This window comes from Hippocampus comes, unplaced genomic scaffold (assembly GCF_001891065.2).
Source record: "Hippocampus comes isolate QL1 unplaced genomic scaffold, H_comes_QL1_v1.1 scaffold33, whole genome shotgun sequence".
Taxonomy (NCBI): Eukaryota; Metazoa; Chordata; class Actinopteri; order Syngnathiformes; family Syngnathidae; genus Hippocampus; species Hippocampus comes.
This window is the reverse complement of record NW_017804842.1, coordinates 852,175-875,659: the sequence shown is the minus strand read 5'-3', so window position 1 is coordinate 875,659 and position 23,485 is coordinate 852,175. Positions and strand designations below refer to the sequence as shown.

General features: G+C 46.9%; 4 protein-coding genes across 13 annotated transcripts in view; 1 reads left to right on the top strand and 3 right to left on the bottom strand.

Moving 5' to 3' along the window:
- Positions 1-9,201, bottom strand: part of ttc3 (tetratricopeptide repeat domain 3) — a 15,899-nt gene extending 6,698 nt beyond the window's left edge. For 2 of the 7 annotated variants that reach the window (XM_019872861.1, XM_019872888.1), the window contains exons 1-26: positions 9,014-9,144; positions 8,120-8,208; positions 7,993-8,038; positions 7,713-7,866; positions 7,083-7,164; positions 6,791-6,844; positions 6,487-6,619; positions 6,270-6,355; positions 5,869-5,963; positions 5,721-5,783; positions 4,767-4,821; positions 4,417-4,591; positions 4,280-4,340; positions 4,034-4,160; positions 3,904-3,925; positions 3,395-3,468; positions 3,117-3,281; positions 2,948-3,028; positions 2,388-2,497; positions 2,181-2,307; positions 1,977-2,096; positions 1,812-1,910; positions 1,575-1,717; positions 1,355-1,494; positions 676-996; positions 240-509 (exon numbers count right to left, since the gene is read on the bottom strand). In XM_019872861.1, coding sequence (XP_019728420.1) covers positions 240-509; positions 676-996; positions 1,355-1,494; positions 1,575-1,717; positions 1,812-1,910; positions 1,977-2,096; positions 2,181-2,307; positions 2,388-2,497; positions 2,948-3,028; positions 3,117-3,281; positions 3,395-3,468; positions 3,904-3,925; positions 4,034-4,160; positions 4,280-4,340; positions 4,417-4,591; positions 4,767-4,821; positions 5,721-5,783; positions 5,869-5,963; positions 6,270-6,355; positions 6,487-6,619; positions 6,791-6,844; positions 7,083-7,164; positions 7,713-7,866; positions 7,993-8,038; positions 8,120-8,208; positions 9,014-9,095 — 2,974 coding nt within the window. In that variant the 5' untranslated portion in view covers positions 9,096-9,144. The other 5 variants (XM_019872899.1, XM_019872878.1, XM_019872890.1 and 2 more) reach the window with 5 other exon arrangements.
- A 453-nt stretch (positions 9,202-9,654) lies between these two features.
- On the bottom strand, positions 9,655-12,228 carry LOC109518038 (uncharacterized). 3 transcript variants are annotated; one of them, XM_019873654.1, is made up of 4 exons: positions 11,597-12,228; positions 11,231-11,503; positions 10,677-10,979; positions 9,655-10,607 (listed from the first exon to the last, which is right to left on the bottom strand). In XM_019873654.1, the coding sequence occupies exons 2-4, from the start codon at positions 11,459-11,461 to the stop codon at positions 10,143-10,145; spliced, it is 999 nt and encodes a 332-aa protein (XP_019729213.1). In that variant the 5' UTR covers positions 11,462-11,503; positions 11,597-12,228; the 3' UTR covers positions 9,655-10,142. The 3 variants fall into 3 exon arrangements, with proteins under 3 accessions (XP_019729213.1, XP_019729221.1, XP_019729206.1); XM_019873662.1 differs by having other exon boundaries at positions 11,616-12,228; XM_019873647.1 differs by lacking the exon at positions 11,597-12,228 and having other exon boundaries at positions 11,231-11,584.
- A 340-nt stretch (positions 12,229-12,568) lies between these two features.
- Positions 12,569-17,827, top strand: rabgef1 (RAB guanine nucleotide exchange factor (GEF) 1). Of its 2 annotated transcripts, XM_019873621.1 has the most exons (9): positions 12,569-12,791; positions 13,788-13,967; positions 14,671-14,876; positions 15,023-15,189; positions 15,335-15,416; positions 15,501-15,633; positions 15,711-15,802; positions 16,215-16,471; positions 17,249-17,827. In XM_019873621.1, exons 2-9 carry the CDS (start codon positions 13,789-13,791, stop codon positions 17,639-17,641), a joined length of 1,509 nt encoding a protein of 502 aa, XP_019729180.1. In that variant the 5' UTR covers positions 12,569-12,791; position 13,788; the 3' UTR covers positions 17,642-17,827. The 2 variants fall into 2 exon arrangements, with proteins under 2 accessions (XP_019729180.1, XP_019729174.1); XM_019873615.1 differs by lacking the exons at positions 12,569-12,791; positions 13,788-13,967 and adding an exon at positions 14,277-14,481.
- A 2,895-nt stretch (positions 17,828-20,722) lies between these two features.
- Positions 20,723-23,485, bottom strand: part of kcnj6 (potassium inwardly rectifying channel subfamily J member 6) — a 5,518-nt gene continuing 2,755 nt past the window's right edge. Inside the window, exons 2-3 of the mRNA XM_019873633.1 lie at positions 21,907-22,827; positions 20,723-21,380 (exon numbers count right to left, since the gene is read on the bottom strand). Of these exons, the coding sequence (XP_019729192.1) occupies positions 21,061-21,380; positions 21,907-22,804 (1,218 nt within the window). The 5' untranslated portion in view covers positions 22,805-22,827 and the 3' untranslated portion in view covers positions 20,723-21,060. The remainder of the gene's footprint in view (positions 21,381-21,906; positions 22,828-23,485) is intronic.

The window sequence follows — 23,485 nt, the reverse complement described above, 5'->3', positions numbered from 1 at the left end:
AAACGTGTTACTTGACACGGCAAAACTGTTTTGTCATCGGCGACAGACGGCGGCAAGTGTTGCGGCATGTGACGAAAAGGAACGGCTCCCGTGTTGCTTACATTTTGATTACCGGATTTCTTTAGAACAGAACAGTGTCCGTCTGAGGGAGAGAAAAACAAAAACAACATAGTTGAAAGTCACATGATGATGATTGGGCAAAAAGAAAATCTCAAGAAATATGAGGTGGAAATACGTACCTATCATACAAACAAAATATTCATCGAGTAAATTATTTAACGAGATGTTAACATCTTTATGCTCCTCGAGAGTCCAGATAAAAAGTCTCATTTCATGCGGCGGAGCCCATTTGACATATTTAGTCAAGTTGCTTGAAGTCAAGTCGGCGCCAGGGGGGTCGTGGTCAGAAATAATCTCTTTCAAAGGGGCAAAGGTCAACAGCGGGCTTAGGTCCAGTTCATCCAGGTGGTCTGCATTGCGTTCAACGAACGACTTGGCCGCCTTGAGATCTTGAAGACAGGAAGTCGAGTTTAAGAACACGAAAAGAAAAGGCATTTGTCAAAAACAGCCTTTGAATCCCAATTTTCTTTTTTTTTTTTTTTTTTTAAATGTAATACACTTGCTTCCATGATGAAAGCGCATTTTCAGATCAGCTGGTGACGAAAGCGTTCTGACCTGCATCGTCCAGCCGTCCCGCCCAGCGGCTGAGGTCGGCGTTAATATTCAAAGTATTTGAAAGCAGCTGGATGAAGGCGCGCGCCCAAACGCGATTCTTCCTCTGGAGGAGAAGCTCCGCGGCTTGATCCAGCGTCTCCAGGCGCTCCCGCTCCCAGTCCAGCATCTTGGCGGCCAGCCGGTTGCCCCGCGCCGAGTCCAGCTCCAGCCAGGGTTTCAGGCAGCGGCTGACGTCCGACGCGGCGAGACCCTTTTCCTGGCGGAGCAGCTGCATCATCTGACTGACCTGCACCAGGACTCGATCTTGGTACAGCCACCAGGCTGGAAAAGGGAAGCAAATGGGACTTACACGTTTAATTTTGCTCTGTCTGCAAGATCATACGTCAAATTGTGCTCATTAAAATGAATTCAAATGGCATCAACATGTTCCACCCCCCCCTAAAAAAAAACACCACTATTTTGTTCGCTTTTTAGAAAAGGACACTGTATTGTATAAAACGTTTTTCAAAGTCAAGGAATAAACTGGTTTTGTGAGATGTGATTCAAAGTCCATACTTAAGCAGTCTCTCGGCATTTTCATTTTCTTGGGCTGGCACTGACAAGTGTTGATTGTACGGCGATGCAGCGACGAAAACAAAAAAGCAAGGTTGTGGTGCGAGCGCCCAGTGCGTGATCGTACCCTTCTGTTGTGCCTGCGCCGCGGTGACGGTTTTGGGCAGCGGAAGGTCATCGCTGACGCTGGCCTTGTTTTCCGAGGTCTGCTTAGTCTTCGTATTCTCCTCTTTTTTTCCGTGGTTCTTCTCCTTCAATTTCTTCACCCTGGAATTCAGAACGGAAGGTTTCCGGTTCTTCTTTTCCATTCAACATCACAGGTAACTTGATGACAGCCGAGTCCTCACCCCGTAGGAGGCTTCTGGTTGACTTTGACTTTCCTCGGGCTCTCCGCCCTTGCGTTGGCACCCTGCACGTGTTTTATCAGGCCCGTTGCGTCAATAACTTTAATGGAATCGATGACACCCGAGCAGTCGGGAGTCGGACACGGCTACACGCCGCGCACAAAAAAGTAAGTAGATACCTTCAGGGAAAATGTCCTCCGGAGGCAAAAGGAAGAGCGCCGCCTCGTGACGGGATGTTACCTTTTCGCACTTGTCAAAGGACGGCGGCTTCAACGCTTTCCAGCAGGCGCTGTGGTATTCAATGATGCACTTCTGGCTGCACTTGAACTCCACAAAGCCCTGCGGGTGGAGTGGCGGAATTTATTCACGCTCCAAAACCACGGCTTCGTATTGACGTCGACTTACTTTAAAGTCCGGGTCGGTGATGTAGATATTTTTGGATGGGGCGAGGCAGTCCTCATATCGACAGGTGCCATCGGGTGGAGGAGGGAATTTGCACGCATATATGGAATCCTCCAGAATTTCCTAAAGCGGAAAAAAAAAAATACGACGTGAAGTGGCGGAATCCCTCCAAAATGTCATCAGAGCAAGACTTCGGTGTAATGTTACTTGAAAAAGGTCCAGATCGGTCTCTCGAACGATGTCTGTGGTCTGCGGCCAGGTGAGTTTCCCCGGCGTGATCCGATTCCTCACCATCTGCAGGGAATCTTCAAACTGTTCCAGCGCCGCCGCAAACCTAACGGGAGCATCGACTTGAGTTGAAACGCTCCCGACGCCGAGACCAACGTAAACCCGTTCCGCCAACGGCGACTGTACTTTTTCTCTTTGAGGTAAATCCTCCCACAGCCGTAGGAAACCAGACAACGAAAACCCCTCTCCTTGTATGATTTGATCTCCTCCAGGAGTTTTCGTGCTTCTGCAAACTCCTGTTGCGCAAAGACCAAAAAAATAAACCCATGTGGAAGCATAAAAAGAAGATGTGCATTGGCAAAAGAACTGCAGAACGATAATCGAGGGATGCAATTATTATCCACTTCAGGTCATCAGTCTCACGTTTGTCACATACTTGTGGCGTCAATAAATAATAACCATTTTTTTCTGTGACCTCATCTTCTCGCCCTCATTCCGCTTTATTTGACAGGGGTGTGTCAGATGGAGCACAGACTGCAGAAGCGTGGAATCGAATGTTACGTTCTATGCATGTATGAGTCTCGATCACGTGGTCAGACTGTTAAAAAAAAAAAGATGAGAATGCATCTCTGGTATTGTCCAGGTGGGGCCCGTGCAAAATGTGGAGAGGGCGGTGGGCCGTATTCAGCCTCAGCTGTGAATAGGTGAGGGATCACCGTTACTGATGACTCTGCGCTGTATGTCACCTGAGGCTTGCCAATTTCCGTCAGGGCGGACACACGGCCGTAAAGCACCAGCTGCATATCCAGCGCAGAGAACCCAATGATCTGGTGATTAAAAAAAAACAAACAAACACATTTTACAAATGACTCAAATGAATTCTAGAATTAAATGTCAACGGCGGTGCAGAAGTGCCTTCTTTTGGTCCGACGTAAAGGAGTTGACCAGGCTTGCCGCTTGTCTGAAGAAGGTGTCGGCGTTGTAATAGCACTGTTTGATCAAGGAAGTATGGGCCATCTTCAACACATCACTCAAAGAACCTCGGGGGGATTGGCTTCGGTCAGGGGAGCTGTCCCAGTTCTAAACCGAGAAAAAAAAAAACAAAAAAAAAACCACGCACACGCTGAGTACTGCACTAACAAGTCTGAACTTTTGATTCCAAGTCGCGCTAGAGGACAACCAAACTTCCTTACGTCTTTACTGGCCGTGGATTTCTTCTTTGAAGTTTTGGGCGACTCTTTGGCGCCGGCCGTCCTGTCCTCGACTTCTGCGGAGACGACGTGAGTCAATCGGCGGCGTGAACGTTTAAGACGGATCTCAGCTTAGATGGATTGAAAGAGGAATGACAGGGAGCCGTACAACTCCCCTTGAATGAAACCCAGTCAAGAAGATGCTACAAACTGCGCTCGGCTCGTCAGCGTGGCCAACGCTGCGATGCGGTCGCAATATTGAGCGCCTTTTTTTCCACCCGGGTTTTGTCAAAAAAGCCGGAGGAGGTGCGACGGCCGACAGAGTGCAGACCAAGTCGTGCGGTTGGATGGCTCGTTATTTCACGCTAGTAAATCATTCAACAAATGTTATGACACATGAAAAATAATGAGGGATGATGTTTCGAAACATTGTTTTGAGCGTCCCAACCCTAGAAACAGACAAACACAAAACAAAGGAAATCTTAACTCCAAATGACGAAACTGAGACACACCTGGTCGGTTCTGCTTGTTCACCTACAAGAAGAGAAAGAAAATTCCCAGTAAGTTTCCCTGCAAAGGTCAACACGAGCATCACAAAGAACTTGGCACACTGAATGGGTGCGTCAGTCGCGGTTTACATACCTTGCACACCCCATTGCCCATATCATCACCATTAATATGATTATTATTACTACTGCCATTGCCGTCACTTTCTCTTGACAGCCGCTGCGTCTCGACAACAGTCGAATTGTTCGTGTCCTCTGGTTTACTGGGAGGGGAAAAAAAGGGCGAGTAAAAGTGCCTCGCCATTGTCAAACGTTTTTATAACTATGCACATGTTTATATCAATAAATAAATGAACTCTAGTTTAGGTCAACATGCTCTTACATTGAATTTTGAGTCTCCTTAATGGTTTCAGCTGCTCTCGTTTTTTTCTTGCAGGGTCCCGCTGAAAGGGGAAAAAACGAAAGGATGAGTTTGGGAAGACGCGCTTGTAAATAAATCACTCTGTCAGACAAATGCACCTTTCTTGCCTTTGCCGCCTTTTGGGTTTTTGCTCACAAACTTCAGATTTTGCTGCTCCAGGTCTTTGATTCCCGCCCGGTCGCCGGCGCACAGAAACCGCGCCTCTTTGTTGGCGCTCACTGCCCACTGGACTTCACCCAACAGGAACAAAGCCTCGCAGTAGCGATAGTGGCCCTGGGAATCGAAGCGCGGAGCATGTCAGTCGCGCGCAAGTCAACGTGCGCAACATGACACGGCCGTAGGTCTGCTACTGTTGAGAGTGAGATTCGTTGCAGGGCTAGGAGATGAAAACAAGTTGCAAAACCCCATGCATGAAGCACATTTCACTCCTGGGGGAGGACAAACGGACCTTGGTGTAGGATGGTTCTATCAGAGTGGCCCGCTTTGCATCCACAGCAGCGTCTCTGTATTAAAAAAAACAAAAAAAACATCATCAAAATATGGTAGGTTAGGGGGTCACATTTTAAGGTCCACACGTTTTACTTCTGCGATGATAAATGTTGAATAATAACAAGAGCGGCAGCTGTACCAAAGTGCTTCATAGAACATTTCACATCAATGTCAAGGACACAAGAGAACGTGTCCGCAGACATTTTGGTGGCCATCTTTGGCAGTTTGGTGACATTTAAGTGGGGCCAAGATTTTTGCCGCTTAGATCAGGGGTGTCAAACTCATTTTTTTTCACGGGCCACATTGTAGTTACGGTTTGCCTTTGAGGGCCGTTACGAATTTTGGGAAACCATATAACTGTTTCATCACCTCCACATATTGCGTACACGGCGCACAACATATTGATAAATAACTCGTTTTACAAACGGAAATCAAGAATAACGAGTTTTATTGTGGATGACATATGGCAATTTGAAATTTTGGTTCAGACTTTAGCAAGCATCATGGAACTTGACATGCTTGATTTGCTTTCGCGGGCCACATAAAATGATGTGGTGGGCCACATCTGACCGCCGGGCCTTGACTTTGACACCTGTGGCTTAGATTGTGTGCGGTCTGCTGCAGTGTTCTCGCTACTCGTTCATGACAAATTTCACAGACACGTGAAACAAGGGTTGGTCCCCAGCTCTACGGCTTTGCCTGCCCCCGCCGGGTCTGAAACGTAACTTCCGCACTGAGCTCGGGACGACCGAACGAGGGGGCAACTCGCTCGAGGAAAGACCACATACGGCAACGACTGCGCTCGCTCCGAGTGGAATTTGTGCCAGTGTGAAAAATCAACACCAATTGCCGGAATAAAATGTCTGCACTTTCACCCCGATGTTGAGAGGAGAAGGATGAGATGTGTACTTACAGGTAGTTCTGACGGCGGGTGTGACAAAGTGCCCGATTGCTGAAGGCGATGTGATTTTCAGGGCTGGGATGGGGGGGGCAAAGGGGCGGAGGAGAGGATTTAGAGTCACGCAGCCTTGTGTGGGAGGAAGGGGGCTGAGAAAACATACTTGAATCTGACGGCTATCGTATATTCAAACGCCGCTCCTTGGTATTTCTCCTCCTGAAAGAGGTTGTTCCCGACTTTCTTGTGGTACTCACTTGCCTGGATGAAAAGCACGTCACAATAGGTGCGCTGGTAAAGCATCGGAAAGTCAACTCACTGGAATTGAACACGAAACATTTGGGGAAAACGGTGAAATTGAACTAAGCGCAGGCGAGAAAAAGAAAAAAACCCTCATAAACTCAGATAAAATTTTGAAATGAAGTCTTCCTCTCAGGAATCTGCAGAAAAGTGCTGGATTCGCCGAGAACAATCCTGACTCTGCAGAGCTAATGTTGATTCCCCGGCTCCAAAGGTGAAGGAAACCACACGCGAGCGTAATTCTCTGCGCCTGCGATCAAGTCTTACCGCTTGAGCGTCCTCATGGGGCTTCACTTGCAGCTCCATCATCGTCCCACACACGCTCATCCCCATCATATGAATGTAAAACATGTCTGAAAAGAGACAAAGAGCGCGTTTGTTGAAACGGGACAATGGAAATACGGCGATCGGGCTATTTGTCGAAAGACAGAAATTTTGACACATAGACGGACAGACCGACTAGCGTTTCGTGTGGCCGGCTTACACTGGTGGAAGATGAAGCCCAAAGCAGAGTGGCGAAGGGCCTGGTGGGCCAGGGCCTCGACACGGGAGCGCATGTCGGGCTCTCCCGACTGCTCCAGCCACTCCATCGCGTCTTTGAGAGCCTCTGGCGATTGCTGAGTCCACACACAAGCACAAGCGCAACACAGAGGCGTTCAGAAATGCTCTGCTGCAACAGCGAAGACCTCGCAAGTGGAACGATCGACAAAGAACTTGGACGTTTAGCGATGCCCGAGGATGCGCCGGATTATCGAGTAGCAACAACACACGCGCAGCCTCAGATTTACCTCGTAAAAGCTGTTATGGATTGAGGCGAGACGAGGCAATTGGTCCTGGAAATACTAAAAAAAAACAAGAAAGGAGAATATAAATCCCCGCTTGAGAGAGACGCCATTCTTATCTTTTCCGAGGGCCTGGCCAATGTAACACAATCAGTCCACAGCTCAAGAAGGTCAACGCGACATTCAGAGTAAGAGTCATAACTACGGACCGACTGATACAGGATTTTTTTTTTTTTTTAAGGAAAATAAAATTTCAATAACAGGCCGCCATCTGAGACATCAAAAATATTGGACTTACAGCTGCAGCCTCCAAAGCTCTCAGAATCGCCTCTATGGTTTCGATCTTGCGTAGAGTCTCCAGACTCACAAAGGCCGGGTCACTTCACGAGGGAGAAACACACGCGCACATGCACAGTTACACGGGCACCTTGGCATGGTACTATTTTACAAAATTCATTCATAATAATGATTCCTAAACCCCACTCACCCATTTTTAATATGCTTATGTTTATATTTTATATTTATTTATATACTTTTTGTCTTCAACTTTGTCCATTTCATAATTTTGCTGCTGTAAATTGGGAATTTCTCCACTGTGAGACAAATAAAGATTTTCTTATCTTATCTTAAATGTGTGCAGGTGCCAGCGTGTACTAGTTAGCCCCAAGGTCAACATGAGTCACCCGCGAGTGTGTTCTAAGGATAGCTCAACGGGACATTGTGACTTGCTCGAAAAGAATTAAATTAGAAGAAGAATATTAACATGTATGAATTTAGACTTAACTTGTTTCACCTTTCTTAATGTACCAAATGTTTTATGTTTTGTTTAAAAATAAAACGGTGTTCAATGCGGACGATTTATTTTCACAAAGACTGACACTTGCGTCAAGAGCTGGCCATGAAGAAAGCTCGTCATCAACTGACTTACTGTGCGTTGAGTAAGCCGATGTTCATAGCCCAGTGGAAGGAGACGCTCATGGCATCAACATTCAGCAGGATGGGCATCCAAAAGAGGGAAAGTCTCATCTGAATGTCCGCCTCTTTTTTGACATTTACTGGGATTTTGAGCCAGGAGTCAAAGTCTAAGAAGACACACACACACAATACATATCGTCCCAGCCGCCTCACGACCAACTGTTGAGTATGTCACGCTACACGGACAAGACAAAATCCACAGCTGTGATATGTTTGCTCTTTTTCAGATTTACCTTTATTGATGGAGATGGGAAGATGACCGGGATGCAATTTTGGCAACTAAAAAGAATTGAAGAAACAATAAGAGGGATGAGCCTCGACAAACAAATAAACACATTCACCCGATGCTCGTCAACGCACCGTTTCAAACTCAAAAAACGTGCCGTTTTTGACCCAGTCACCAACGCAGTCCGTGTACTCGGAATCCGGGTCTGAAATGGCCGCCATACCTGTTAACAACATCATGGTCGGGTTTAAGCCATTTAGGAAATAAAATGTACAGTGCAACTGAACAAAAGTCAAAGTTTCCACTGTGTATAGTGAGCATCTTGACCATGAATAATAAATGTCATGCCTTTGAGTATTTACCACAAATAATCCACATTTAGCAAATCTGAAAAGTTGTTCAATTAACCGCGTTTTAAAGGCATATCAACTACATTTTTGAGTTTCAGTTGCTATTCCCAATATTCCCCTTTTTACTGAAAATTACAGTGTATTTGCGTCTCACCTTTACGAAATGCAGATTTTTTGGGAGGCCGGTACTACAGACGAATGATTTACTCCTGTTCATGCACTTCTTGTTCTACTTCTAACATACGTGATGACAGAGTTGAATGAAACTAATGAGGCTAATGTTGACTCGCGATGACGTATTATCAAAGGCCGAGCGTCTCTCGACTTCCGATGAAACAAAACTGAAGGAGTATCGATCTCACGCCCATCTCGCATTGAAAAGCGCGTCGATACGAGACGCAAATAACTAAATGACGTGTTCGCCTGCATTGTCAGGAAAACTAGGAAATGTGGCAGTTTAGCTAGGAGGCGTTAGCTTTGGCATTTAACACCTAAACTGAGCTAACCCCGCAGCCTGTACATGTTGTGGACGGCTAATGCCTCGCTCGAAAACACAAGAGAAGCACCCGAAATGGGTGTTTGTTTTTTGTTTTTTGTCTGGTACGTTGTCGCACAAAAGCTGGGCAAGAAAATCAAGTTCGCACAGTCTTGACTCAATCGCTCTCGCGTCTTTCTTACCACTTCGGTCGTCGACGATCTGCCCAGACCCCGAAACAACCAAAGCAGGGGCTGCCGGTCTGCTTCTGGGAGAACGAAACATGCACCGGGAAATAAACACAACACGTTTAAAAAGTTTTCAAAAATAAAAAAAACACCGTCGCCCTCCTCCGGGAGACAAATTTACGACTTGTGCTAAAGGAACGCCCACAAGTCACACACGGCGTGTTTGGGTTCAATTTCGAAGCGTACGTGACGCGGGGCATCGATCAAGAAATTAGAGCAGAGCGGTTCCTTTTTTTTCTTTTTCCGAACCGAGTAAAATGTAATGTCATTTTATATTCTTGACAAAAGCAGTCTTAAAAAAGTACAGAATAATACTTATTTGAGATGTATTTTGTCTTCATTTTCTCTTTTACACGTTGACATCCTCAAAACAACACACGAAGCGATCACATAGGAGCCTAAATATGCCACACTACATCACAGATAAACGCTAATAAAAAGGGATTCATTACTGCTGTTATTCAATTTTCTCAATATTAATAAGCACGTTGGACAGGGGAAAATTTCAAATTCATATGCGATAAAAAAAACATCAGTCTCAGCAAAAAGATACAGCAAAACAGAACAAAAATACAGTAGAGCAGCAGCCCCAAATGTTCATCTAAAACGAGTTTTATTACTAAAATGTATATTTCGTACTATTGTAAGCCACTGTAACATCATGCAGAGTTTGATGAACATTTACATTAGGCTTAAATATATATTTGTGTGTAATAAAGGATTGACTTAACTTGTATAGGACACAAAAATGTAATTGGGCGGTGATTCTTTTGCTAAACACTAAAGGGAGCTCACATACCACAAGTTGTTGCATATGACACTTGCTTTGTACAATATTCAATTATTACTCTATATAATTGTGATGAACCTTTTTTGAACACTCAGTTATGTGCTGTTGTTATTAAAGGACTATTGCTTTGTTGCCAAGCTTCGCCTCTTTTATCTTATTGTATAAAACCTACAAAAAGGGAACTATATAAATTGAATTAACTGTACGATGGCCACAAAAAAAAATATTGTGATTGGGCTCTGTGGCCAGTCTTCCAAACAGTACATTAAAAAAAAAAAAAAGTTCCATACCCATCTAGACTGGACTGAGCTCAAAAGCATCCTCCTGTGCGAGCAGTTGCTGTAAGACTTTTTTGGAGAGCAAGAAAAAGCTTCTGCTGTGCTCCAGGTCTTGTGCGTTTATGATGCGCGTCACCAAAGCTCGCTGGATGGCCGGAGATTCGCAGGGGTGATGCAGCACGTTGTGACTGACATTTCTGCCCAGCTCAATGACCAGCAGGCCCTCTTTGGAAGCCACTTCATCAGTTTCACAAGCTCCACCGTAGCTCGTCTCGTTGAACGTCTCCGCCTGGCTGACGTTAAAGGGCCACCACCCACTGGAGCAGGTACCGTTACTGCGACGCTGTGGTGCAGATGCTGCACTCTCCCAAATGTTTCTGTGGAGGTAGATGGTGTAACCTTGCACCAGGCGGTTTAACGCCGTCTTGTAGGACAACCGAAGAGACTCCACCGACCCAATTGGCACAGAATGAAGACGAACCTGCTCAAACAAAAAGCAAAACTGCAATCGATATGGCAGGAAATACATTTTCCCAAAATGTTGACTGACCTGGTGTATCCTCATATGGAGATGAAGCGCGGCTCCAGTTAACCACTGCTGCATGGACACTGAACTCATCCTCTTCTTCTTGGTCATCCTCTGGTAATGGTCCAGCATTTCCAAATTCAGCCAGGTATCGTAGATCTCCGTGGTCTCGGCCATCGTGTCCTGGTCGTTGGCCAGGCCCGGGATCGAGCGCAGGTAGTTGTGCGCAATACTGCCGATTCGTGAAGAGATTGCGAGGCCAAAAATCTTTTTGGGCGGTTTTGTCAGAGACCATTGGCCAGCTTGTCCTGAACTGTTGCCCCTCACCTAATGAAGGAATAAAAATACAGCTTAGTCGTCTCAACGGAATTCAGAATCGTTATTTTTCGCATGCTTGTGAGACCACTTGTTTCTCGGCAGATGTCACCATCGTACCTTCCCGAGAGACAAATCAACAAAATGTGTGAATTAGCATTAAATCTGAAAATTAAAGTCACAATCTTACAAAACAATTACCTTCAAGTATGAAACTAGTAGTCATCTCACAAAATCCTTTGTAATATTACAACAAAAACGACCTGTTGGGCAACGTGGTCCAACAGCAATGACAAAGCCAGTGCGACCACACCGACGCCCCCGTGCGTGACCCTGGCGCCTCCCAGCTCTTGGTTAAGATGGAGGCCCAACGCCGCCTGCTGCTCCTCGCTCAGGCTCTTCTGCAGCGAGGAGTACTGGTGCTGCAGCGCGGCCGACGAGTCCAGAGACAGGAAAGAGTTGAGGACCGGGTCCAGGGAGATGTTCGGGACCATGTTGGCGTCACGGGCCGCCGCAAAGAGTTCCTGGACGGTCGCCTGTGAGGGAAGACACAGACCGGGTTCCAGCAGGATCATGGCTGACTGCCTGTGTGTAATAACACGCTTGTTTTAGTCCGCAGTATTACTGACCTTGTGTGTGTTTACTTACAGTCAGTGACGTCAGCTCAACCGGTCGGCCATTGGAACGTCACACAAGTCCAGCGGCAAACAGTGGTGGGAAGTGCCCGAATACTGCTTTTCCCCCCCTCACTCTTTTGCCTTTTCTCCGTGATGGGCACACACTCGCAGCGAGCCACAAGGCACACTAAAGTGGCCAAAATTGGAAGGTGCATTTCTCAGGGTGTAGGCTAAGCTTGCTCCAGAGAGTGAGTCCTTTGACTACCTGGAGACAAAACACTTTTGAAACCAATGCAAACAGCCAGATTGCGACAAAAAGAATTGCAGCGATAGCGTAGTTATGATATTGTAAACTAAAAAGGTCAGAAAAACACACAACCAGTAACGATTTGCTATGTTTTATAAGATAATGCACAGACTTGCCATATTTTTCTAAAGGAGAACGCTAACTGTGGAAAACGTTACTTTCCTTGGAAAAATTCAGATTTTTTTTTTTAACATTGCCACTTCATACTGGTAGTTTCTTGTCGGTAGATCTTTTGGTTAAAAACACACAAACGAAAAAACAAGTGCTTCGTTTTTCGTATTCTATACTGCGCATGCGTGTACTGACTGCCATTTTGGGGATTTTTTTTTGAAGGAAAATGGGAATAAAGTGTCTTTTTTTCGAAAAAGTTTTCACAAGAAAAATTTTCGTAATTTTAGAAGTGTAGATTCATGGTATAATTTGCGATAAACGTTGACATTACAGATAAAAATACATTGAAATGTTACACGACATTTCTTTTTTTTTAAACGCGTTGTTTTCTTGACGTTACGACTCTATCCTCGTTGTACTGTAGAATTATTCATATTTCTTTCGTCAAACCGCAGAAGAGGAAAAAAAATCCAAACGAAAAAGACACCCGACAAGTGCCGACAATCACGTGACCCCGTGGTCCCAACGTTTTCCGGCGACCCGTGACGTCATGGTCAAATCCCTCCCATGTCTGAAAGCTGATGGACCCAATAAAATAAGTACAATGGCGCGCCTCCTGCTACATTTCTCATTAAAAACAGCCTGCGGTTTTATTTTTTGGACCATTCTTTAAACTTGCGACCATACCACAAGAATCTCGAAAAAGCTACTCGTCGCGCAGTTGCCCGCTATCGTAGCTGAAAGAAAAGAAGGTCTTCTACATTTGCGCGTTAAAAAAAAAAAAAACAGGTGAGCACTTCACATGGACGGTTTGCAGTAAGTAACTTGCGTTTGCACGGGATGCAGTTGTCCTAATGGTGGTCCTACACGGTTTAGCTGCTGCATGGGGCTAACGTTAGCGACATGCCACCAAAGGTGTAATTGCAACATAATAATGCTTGTAGATACTAAAATGGCAAAGTTAAAAATGCATTTGGGGCGAGAATGCTGCTCAGTACATCACAGCGTATTATAGCAACGCTTAAATGCCCAAAACGGGGCGTCCTGTCACTGAACGGCAGCATAAAGACAGCATCTGTTGGAGAAAAATGTGAAACAAAAGTTCCCCGCTTTAACAAAAAAAGTAGTCTTTTGCCATCATCTTGTGGCATTAATGCAGGATTTTTTGTAATTTGTGGGATGGCTGTGAGGTTTTTCTGGATTGTGCTTGGACAAATAAAATAAGTTACTTAATACGGTATAGTTGCAGGACTCTGGTAGCGTGTTTGACTCCAGATCAAGTTGTGCATTCAAATCACGTCAGGGTAGGGTCAGTTTCCCCCTCATTTGCATGCTCAATGCATTTGGGGCGAGAATGCTGCTCAGTACATCACAGCGTATTATAGCAACGCTTAAATGCCCAAAACGGGGCGTCCTGTCACTTAACGGCAGCATGAAGACAGCATCTGTTGGAGAAAAATGTGAAACAAAGGTTCCCCATACATTTTTTTTTTCTTCAGACAAAAGTAGTCTTTTGCCATCATCTTGTGGCATTAATGCAGGATTTTTTGCAATTTGTGGGATGGCTGTGAGGTTTTTCTGGATTGTGCTTGGACAAATAAAATAAGTTACTTAATAAGGTATAGTTGCAGGACTCTGGTAGCGTGTTTGACTCCAGATCAAGTTTTGCATTCAAATCACGTCAGGGTTGGGTCAGTTTCCCCCTCATTTGCATGCTTGCGGAATTTCAAATTACCACAAAAAAAAAAACCCCAACAAACCCAATAATAATTTTCTTTTTCGCAGCATGAGTCAGAAGACGGAGCGTCGTGGCATCCACGTGGACCAATCGGAGCTGCTATGCAAGAAGGGATGCGGTTACTATGGCAACACAGCCTGGCAAGGCCTTTGCTCCAAGTGCTGGAGGGAGGAGTACCAACGGGTGCGCCAGAAGCAGATCCAGGATGACTGGGCCTTGGCCGAAAAGTAAGATTTGTATTTGTGTGTGTGTGTGTGTGTGTGGTCCAGTTAAATGTTGCTACCTGGTGGTCTCTCTCTCTCTCTCTCTCTTTCTCTCTATTTTTTTAACTTCACCTTTTGTTAATTCAATTTTCTGGATTGTGCTTGGACAAATAAAATAAGTTACTTAATACGGTATAGTTGCAGGACTCTGGTAGCGTGTTTGACTCCAGATCAAGTTTTGCATTCAAATCACGTCAGGGTTGGGTCAGTTTCCCCCTCATTTGCATGCTTGCGGAATTTCAAATTACCACAAAAAAAAAAACCCCAACAAACCCAATAATAATTTTCTTTTTCGCAGCATGAGTCAGAAGACGGAGCGTCGTGGCATCCACGTGGACCAATCGGAGCTGCTATGCAAGAAGGGATGCGGTTACTATGGCAACACAGCCTGGCAAGGCCTTTGCTCCAAGTGCTGGAGGGAGGAGTACCAACGGGTGCGCCAGAAGCAGATCCAGGATGACTGGGCCTTGGCCGAAAAGTAATATTTGTATTTGTGTGTTTGTGTGTGTGGTCCAGTTAAATGTTGCTACCTGGTGGTCTCTCTCTCTGTATTTTTTTTAACTTCACCTTTTGTTAATTCAAAGTGAGCTGTTCATTTTTGGGGCTGCATGTTGTTTGAGGAGCAGTGGTCCTAAGCAAAGAAAGTTACGCTGTGTCATTTTGCTAGGTTGCAGCGAGAGGAGGAAGCGGCCGCCTTCGCCAGCAGTCACGGCGCTCCAGCCCAGGCCCAGTCCACGCCGCCTTCGTCCCAGTCCCAGTCCTCGCTCGGACCCTTTTCCAAGTTCGAGGAGAAGAAAACCAACGAGAAGACGCGCAAAGTGACGACCGTCAAGAAGTTCTTCAGCCCGTCGTCGCGCACCTCTTCCAAGAAAGGTACAATTGGAACCAGCTGGGACAACATAAAAGGAGAACATTCAAATACAGTACACAGTGCTAGAATGACTTCGTCAATTGACTTAATTCCTTCCCTACTGAAAAGCAGTCTGTGTGATGTCATGGTAAAAAAACCTCATCATCAGACTCGCCGGAGGTGAAGACGAGCAGCCCGTCCACGAGTCGCCATGCCAGCTTCGACTCAGACCAGGTGTCGAAAGACTTTGCGGACTTCCTGAAGAGCATGCAGCGGCCCGGCCGAGAGATCCACAAGCAGTGCCGCAGCTTCCTGCTCAGCATGTCCAGCAAGAAGGTGATCGCTTCAGGAAAAAAGTCCTTCCTTCGAGGCCGACATGCTGCAAACGCATTCCACAAACATGGCGGACACGTTGCGACACATTCCACACAGTGGCAGAAATATGGCCGTCACGCTCATCGCACGAACCGGTTTGTTTCAGGACCTGAACGCAGAAGAAGTGTCAGAGTGCGTTCAGGACTTCTACCAGGGCCTGGCCGACCGCTTGACGAGTCACTTCAAAGGTGGGGAGAGTCCTGGACGACTTCTCATCCGTTTAAAAAAAAAAAAAAAAAAAGTGACCGAGGCGGGATTGTGGCGTTCCCCAGGTTCGTCCGAGTCGGTGGAGCAGGTGATGGACCAGGTGGAAAAGTACATCATGACCCGTCTGTACAAAAGCGTCTTCTGCCCGGAAACCACCGACGACGAGAAGAAGGACTTGGCCATGCAGAACCGGATCAGGTGCGCGTCGCCCGTCTTCTGCGCTCGCTGACGTTTGCGCGGCTCAACCGGACGCTGGGTTGCGCTTGGCGTTGCAGAGCCCTCCACTGGGTCAACATCCAGATGCTTTGTGTGCCCATGGACGAGGAGATCCCCGAAGCCTCCGAGAGCGTGGTCAAAGCCATCACGGGTACCTGTGGCGCTTTTCATCCCCTTCTTTTGCGATATAATTGCCCCCGTTTACTCAAATGAGCCGGAATAGACGCCACACACAGTAGTTGGCATTGTACTGCGGCAGATTGACAAATCGGCGAATCTTCATCTGCACTAGAAAGAAAAGTCTTTGGACACAATTTTTTATCATTGTGTTAAATGAAACCAAAACAACCATCGGTCCGGAGCGTACTCAAAGGGTGATTGATCACTTGGACTGGTATCGGTCTCAAAAAAAAAAAAAAAAGTAGTCTCAAAGATACGTGTAGAGAAGAGGTTGAGAGCTCAATTTTCAATATCGACAGCAACAAAAAACGCCTTCCTTTTTTTTTAACACCTTCCCCCTCGCTAAAGTCTACACCCCCCCCCACCTCTGGTCCCCACTCCAGACATCATTGAGATGGATTCGAAGAAGGTGCCCCGCGACAAGCTGGCGTGCGTGACGCGCTGCAGCAAGCACATCTTCGCCGCCATCGGCAGCACCAAGCGTGAGCCGGCGTCGGCCGACGACTTCCTGCCCGCGCTCATCTACATCGTGCTCAAGGCCAACCCGCCCAGACTGCAGTCCAACATCCAGTACATCACACGCTTCTGCAACCCCAGCAGGCTGATGACCGGCGAGGACGGCTACTACTTCACCAACCTGGTCGGCCTTCTTTCCGTACTTTCAGCTATTCACGCCGGTTTAGCATTCCCCACGATATATGTGCGTTCTTAAAAGGAATGACCCCGACGTGATTTGGCCACGCAATCTTCTGATCTGGAGTCAGGCGCGCTACCGTTGCGCCGCAGACTCTGTCGCGCGGAGACAAGGCTGCAGGACAGCTGACGCCCTGGTCATGTGAGCCAGCGCAGGGTAGGGAAAGCAAGTCAGGGGAGAGTTGGAGCAAGGGAAGGCGAACCGGCACTTTTGAAAAATTTACGCACTCCACCATATGATGTTCCAATAACAAAAAAAATAACACTTTTTTTTTTTTTTTTAAATCACAAACCGTGTGTGACACTATGTTGAAAAAAATTCCCCAACTATGATAGTTATGATTTTAAAAAAAAACACACACAAACATGGTGGATATGATTTTAAGAAAAATCCTACGATTGTAATCCACAAGCATGGTCTGATGCCAGAACAAAAAAAAAAAAAATCACAAAAATGGCAGACATGTTTTAAAAAAAAATATGTAAGAAATAAAATCCTGCAACATGGCAGAAATGATGCCCAATAAAAAGTCTTCAAGTATGATGGACAGGATGTAAAAGGAAGAAAAAACAATCCACAGACATGATCGGACATCTCAAACAGAATAGCCGCAAAGATGATGCAACCCACTCCCAAAGATGGCGGCCGAAGGTGAGATTCTCCCAAAGAGCGTTCCAAAGTGTCAACATGCGTCTTTGTCTTCTTTTTTTTTTTTCCGTCCAGTGCTGCGCGGCGGCCTTCATCGAGAAGCTGGACGCCCAATCCCTCAACCTCACCCCGGAGGAGTTCCAGTCCTACATGTCGGGCCAGGCCTCGCCGCAGTTCGACCGGAGCCGCCTCGCCGCGGACTCGGATCCTGCGGCCACCAGCCCCGCGCTGGCTCAGCTCCGGCGCAACCTGGACCTCCTGTCGGACCTGGACGCCCGCCAAGAGGCGCTGATGGAGGCGGCCCGCAAGCTGCACGCTGAGCTGCCGGCATGGTCCGAGAGCGTGCGGCGGGAGGTGCGGGACGCCCTGGAGAAACAGCCGCTGACCCTGAGTCGGCCCGCCGTCACAGACAATGCCGACGCTAATGAGCTGCCCCCCCAAAGATCTGGCGGCCCAAGTTTTGGCTGACTAATATGCTACAAACTTGACACAAGTCCACGCATTCCATTTATTTTTCTTTTTAAGCTTTCGTGATTAACTCCACTCCATGTTCTGTAGCCTCACTCCAAACTATACAAACTTGAACGTGGGATCGAGTCAACGCTGCTATTTCTTTTTTAAAATAAACTGATGACATTTTTGACTTTTATTTAACTTCCGCATTTTAAAATATTTTTTAGTATCACTCCATAAAGGCCACGTGATTCAGTACATTTTCTCATTGAGAGAAAATAAGCTGTTTACTTACTTCGTATTTTCATTAGTTTATATGTTTTGTTTCCGTTTCTAAATGCACTCAACATTTTTAACCCCGGTGGTTGTTTAATATTTTCCTTTATGAACATGCAGGTATGTTGACAAAATACACGTGTAACAACACAAGCAATAAAATGCAAAAATATATGATCCAAAAACTGTTAAGAAATTTAAAAAAACTGCAGCATACAGTACAGGTATATGAATCAAATACAGTATAACAAGACGCGTCACAAAAGTAGGACTATTTGCTCCAAAATGAGACTAGTTACAGACCTGGTGGCTTTTCTTTCCACCCATTCATTGTGTCGAACTTGACCTCTCCCCTCGATCACCACACAACACAGCATTGCTCAATTGATGTCGTGCAACAAACTTTTGAAACCAGCCACGGGACGTTTCGAAGTCCTCGATGCCCAAAGTTGACGCTATGGAACTCGCCTTCTCTCTAATTAGCGGTGTAGATAACGGAAGGTTTTTAGCACGATAACAGGTAAAGCATTGCAGGAAACGTTCGTTTACTCGACTGACCGTCCAGCCACAAGCAATTCACTTTGAGCAGCTAATCGGATGCATTCCACTCTCTCTTCCACGGTCATTACAATTTAAACCGTTTGGATGCCACGATACTCAGGAGGTAAATGTAAATGCATGAACCAGAAAATCGTTCGCGATTCCAGTAAAACTCATGCCAATAGAGTCACTTACATGTCACCGTTTTGGATCCAGTGAGAGTAAATAGCGGCGCAGACAGAGTTATTTCGTACTATCGAGCGCGACTTTGTTGAGTTTGCGCTACTGCGGGCTTCCGTATGGCTTCCGGGTTCGCGAACCCGGAAGCCATACACGATCGTTAATGTAATATCGTAGTCGAAATTTTAATGCAGTTTTTTATTATGGGTGAAGGAATTTCCGTTTGACAGAAGTCCATAGGTGGGAATACTTACTTTGTTTTCGAAAAAATACAATCAGCTTTTAAAAGTATGTTGTTGATTCTTTTTTTGGGGGGCGGGGTGTGTCTTTTGCTGGATAAATCAACAAACGCCCGAATCCAGCTTTGTCAAGTGAGATGCTTTGTATGTTTAGCGTACTTAATCCGGTGTCAAGTGGAATCCCCCTGGGAGTGACTACAAAATAAATATCATGGAAATTTCACGCGTCGGATTATTTCAACTTGTCAACGTGCCGCGCTTCACTTTACATTGGCATGAAATTCTCGTTGACGCAAAATGAAATGCTGTTTTTTTTTAATTTAAAAAAGGCAAATGATATTAACTTGAATAACACAGCCTGACAAAAACAGAAATGCAATTAACTGTTTATTTATTATAGTTGTTATTATACTGTTAGGTGACGTGTGACTTGAGTGTGTGTGTGTGTGTGTGTGTGTGTGTGTGTGTGTGTGTGTGTGTGTGTGTGTGTGTGTGTGTGTGTGCGTGTGTGTGTGTGTGTGAAAGGTTTCAGGCTTCGGGGCTTTTACTGCAACAGCGATTGTCTCTCTCACTCCGATGTGCAAAAGAAGTGAAAAAGCGTCTTGGTTTGTATTTTTAAAGGGCAGTTGAAAGTCATGGCTTTCCGCAGGAAGTGTCGAGTGCGCGGCCGTGCAACCACAAGCCGCTTTCGGCGGAGCCAGAAAGGGAGGCTTTGTGTCCAAATTCACAGGCTGCACCCTCCGAAGCCTGCGTTTTTTTTTCGACCGCGTGACGTCACTTCCGCAGCGTTTTCAGCCGTGGAACTTGTACGAGGAGACATCGTAGGACCTAAGCTCGCGTATTGTTCTTGAATTTGGAAGCCACACGCGGTCGAGCTGTGCCAGAAGTGACGTCATCCGTCCGAAACCGCGGCCTCCGGAGGACGCAGCGTGCGAATGTGGACACAAGCCAGAGCGAGAAAAGGGCGCAGTTGACAAGTAAAAAGTGCCGGGTTTTTTTTCCAAGTGGAGATTGCGGACACGACAAAGCAAAACCACCTCACAGGATTCATTCGTGTTCGTACATGCTGATGCACACACGGGACACTTCATGAGGCACACCTGCACACTCGAACGAGAACCGATGTGAGGGAGGAGAACTGCCGTCGCAAAGTAGTGCAGAAGCCTCATGCCCAAAAATGGTCAACGCAAATCTCTCTTTTCACCAACTGATACAAGTGGCCAGTACCAAGACTGGAACCTGTACTTTAGAATTTTAGACTTGAAAGTCTTTCGCTCATGTTTTGATCTGAAGTTAAGCAAAAATATTACAAATGTGTTTTCCCCTCTCACATCAAGATATCAGAACATGTTTTCTATTACGTGCTACAGGAGACGTATTTTTTTCCATTTCTATTTCCTGTAACTGTAATCATTTATCAGTGTATTGTGTGTGAATCCACTAAAGACCGCTTTTTTTTAAATTCTCTCAAAGTACATATCTATTTTTAATGTTTCTGTATTTTTCATTTTGTGTGAGAGAGAGAGAGATTGACATTTTCAATGTTTAGACATTTTTAAAAAGTGAAATGATGTCATTGGATCTCCTTCGATTGTGCAGCTGCATTCGTGTGCATTTCTGGAAGGAAAATCAAGAAGATAAAAGCTCGATGGTGGGTGGACGGTGAAAGCCTTGCCGACACGAGCAAACGTCACCAAACACCGCGTTTGCTTTCGTTTGGGTCGCGCGTGCACACTGTGAGACAACCCGACGCGGTGTCAAACAAAACGTTTGTTTCCGGCAACGTGTGCCACTGAAACGGAAACATCAATTCCAGGAACAAATCGTTCAGGCGTGTCGCAAAATGGCGACCGTCGTTTTCTGATCTATTTTTTTCCAATGGCGCAATCACACCGTTTTTGAATGTTCGGAGACAGAAGTTTGCTCGCGTCGGACAAGGCCGAAGTAAGGCATAGATTATGTACAGGGCTAAGCTAAACCGGCGCGTTAGCGTCAAACATCCCCCTCGAATATTCACACGGCAAACCCAAGAAACCAGGAGGAGCCCAAAACATGTCAGATTATGTACAAAAATACTTGATATGCAAACGTCCCTAACGGGAAGATTGGAATAGAAAAAATAAGAGGGATCTGGCGGTGGGTGCGACCGCAAGTGTGTGTGTCGCGGAGCAGGAGCAGGAGCAGGAGCAGGAGCAGGAGCTACACTTTGGACTCGCTCTCGGCGTTGGCGACGTCTCCGTTGCGCTCAGCAGTCCGCGAGTCTCGGCGCTCGGCCTCGGGCGCCAGGCCCTGCTGGCTCAGCTTGCTGCCCATGGACCAGGTGAGAGGCAGGCGGGCGCGGCCGCTCATGTCGGCCAGCTGGCGGGCGCTGCAGGCGGGCGTGTTGGTCTCGTAGATGTCGTGGAAACTGTTGTAGTCCACCTCGTAGAAGCCGTCCTCCAGCGTGAGCACGGGCGTGAAGCGGTAGCCCCACTTGATCTCGCTGCTCACGTACGAGCTGCGGGCCTGGCACGTCATGCCTGGGAACAGCGGGAAGGATTGGCGGCGACCGCATCTGTGGACGTCCCTTCCTATCTGCTAACCCGTCAGTCCGTCCGCCCGTTTTCACGTCAGGCTTTTCCGCTCGTCCGTCGCCAAGCGTCAGTCTGGCTCTTCTCGTCCGCCGGTTTGTCCGTCCGCGGTTGTTGGTCACGGCTCTTGTCCGTCAGCCTATCCGTCCATCCGTCAGTCCGCAAACAATCCATCGCATGCGTCCGCCGGCCGCTGTCATCTGTCCGTCCAATTGCGCCTCGACCCGATCTTTGTCGCCATCTCTTTATTCGGTCCCTTCATCCTCATCTGTCAGCCTGTCCACCCGCCTCGGTCCCCTAGCCACCTTTCAAGCATTCTGTCCGGTATCCGTCAGTCCGCCAATCGACCCCTCATCGGACAATCGGCGACCGTCTGGCGTTTTCTGGCCCGTACCTCCGCCGACGTCAGTCCCGTAAAGTGTTATTGCCAAAACGTATCGCGTATCGCGTATCTCTCGCACTCGCGCCGACTTACCCGTGGCCTCGACCATGCCCTCCAAAATGACAACAATTTCCAGCTCCTCCTTGGCCAGGTGGGCTGGGGAGATCTCCCAAAAGGGACTGTTCTGGTTGATCTCGTGGCAGATGATGAGCGGCGACACGAGGAACAGCCGGTCGTCGCCCGTGTCGTAGCCCACGTTGATGTCCGTCTGGTTGAGGGGGATGAACTCGCCCTCCTTGGTCTGCTTGGACTTGATCAGCTTGGCCCGGATGGAGGCCTCCACGATGTGCGAGTTGCGTAGGTCCCCCACCCGGAACATCAGGCACAGGCGTCCGTCTCTCATGGAGACGACGGCGTTGGTGGAAAACACCAGAGTCTCGGCGCGCTTCTTGGGTTGCGAGATCTTGACGAACATGCAGCCCACCATGAAGGCGTTGACGATCGAGCCCAGCACCGACTGAATCAGGAGCAGGACGATGCCCTCGGGGCACTTGTCCGTAATGACCCGGTAGCCGTAACCGATGGTGGTTTCCGTCTCGATGGAGAACAGAAAGGCCGACACGAAGCCGTTGAGATTATTGACGCAGGGAGTCCAAAGGTTGTCGGCGATGTGGTCCAGGTCCCCGCGCAGGTACGCGATGAGCCACCACATGAAGCCGAAGAAGAGCCACGTGACCGTGTACACCAGGACGAAGATGAAGATGTTGAAGTGCCACTTGAGGTCCACCAGGGTGGTGAAGATGTCCGTCAGGTAGCGATAGGTCTCCCGCACGTTGCCGTGGTGGACGTTGCACTTGCCGTCTTTCTGCACGTAGCGCTGGACCTTGCGGGCCCGGTCCATCGCCGCCAGCTCTTTGGGCAGATCCTTGCCGCCCGCCTTGTGGAACTTGGAGGTTTTGCTGAGGGCCGGGCTCTCCACATCCTGCTCCATGAGGATTCCGGACGGATTCAAGGCTGTGAAGAGACGCAAACGGCGTCGGTGGCAACAAACGTTCCCGTACTTGGGCGAGATTTTTCGGCTCTCTCGACGTTGCGGTGAGTACACTGGCACTTTGACTTGCAAGTCGGATGCCGTCGCTGCATATTTGCAGGTCGGCATCCGCGGACTGATTGGGATGCTGAAAACTCCCCTGTTTTGATTTTGGAAGGAATCCGTGACTTGCAGATTTTTGGTATTAGTCAGGAGTTCACCGTATTTATCAAATCTTTTTTTTTTATCCATGAATTTGTTCTGGCCCCACCACACACAAAAAAACAAACAAACAACAAAAAAAAAAAAAACGGTATATTTTTTGTTCTACGTTTTTTTTTTTTTTGGTCTACTGAGTGACATCAGCAAAACTTTATTTTGGTTAAAAAAAATTTAGAATTTTAATAGACGAGGAAAATTATATACTGTTTTTGTTGTACCAAGATACCAAACAGGTATTTATATGATTGACATTTAAAACTCATTTTTATTTTTTTATTTTTTTTACTTCTACTCTTACGTAAGGATCTGTACTTATACTCAAGAGAGAGTGCGAAAACTTTTGCCACCTCTGTAGATCTGTCGAAAAACTAAATTTGCACCCCTGACTTGACTGTCAGGTGATATTTTTCTTGCCCCCCC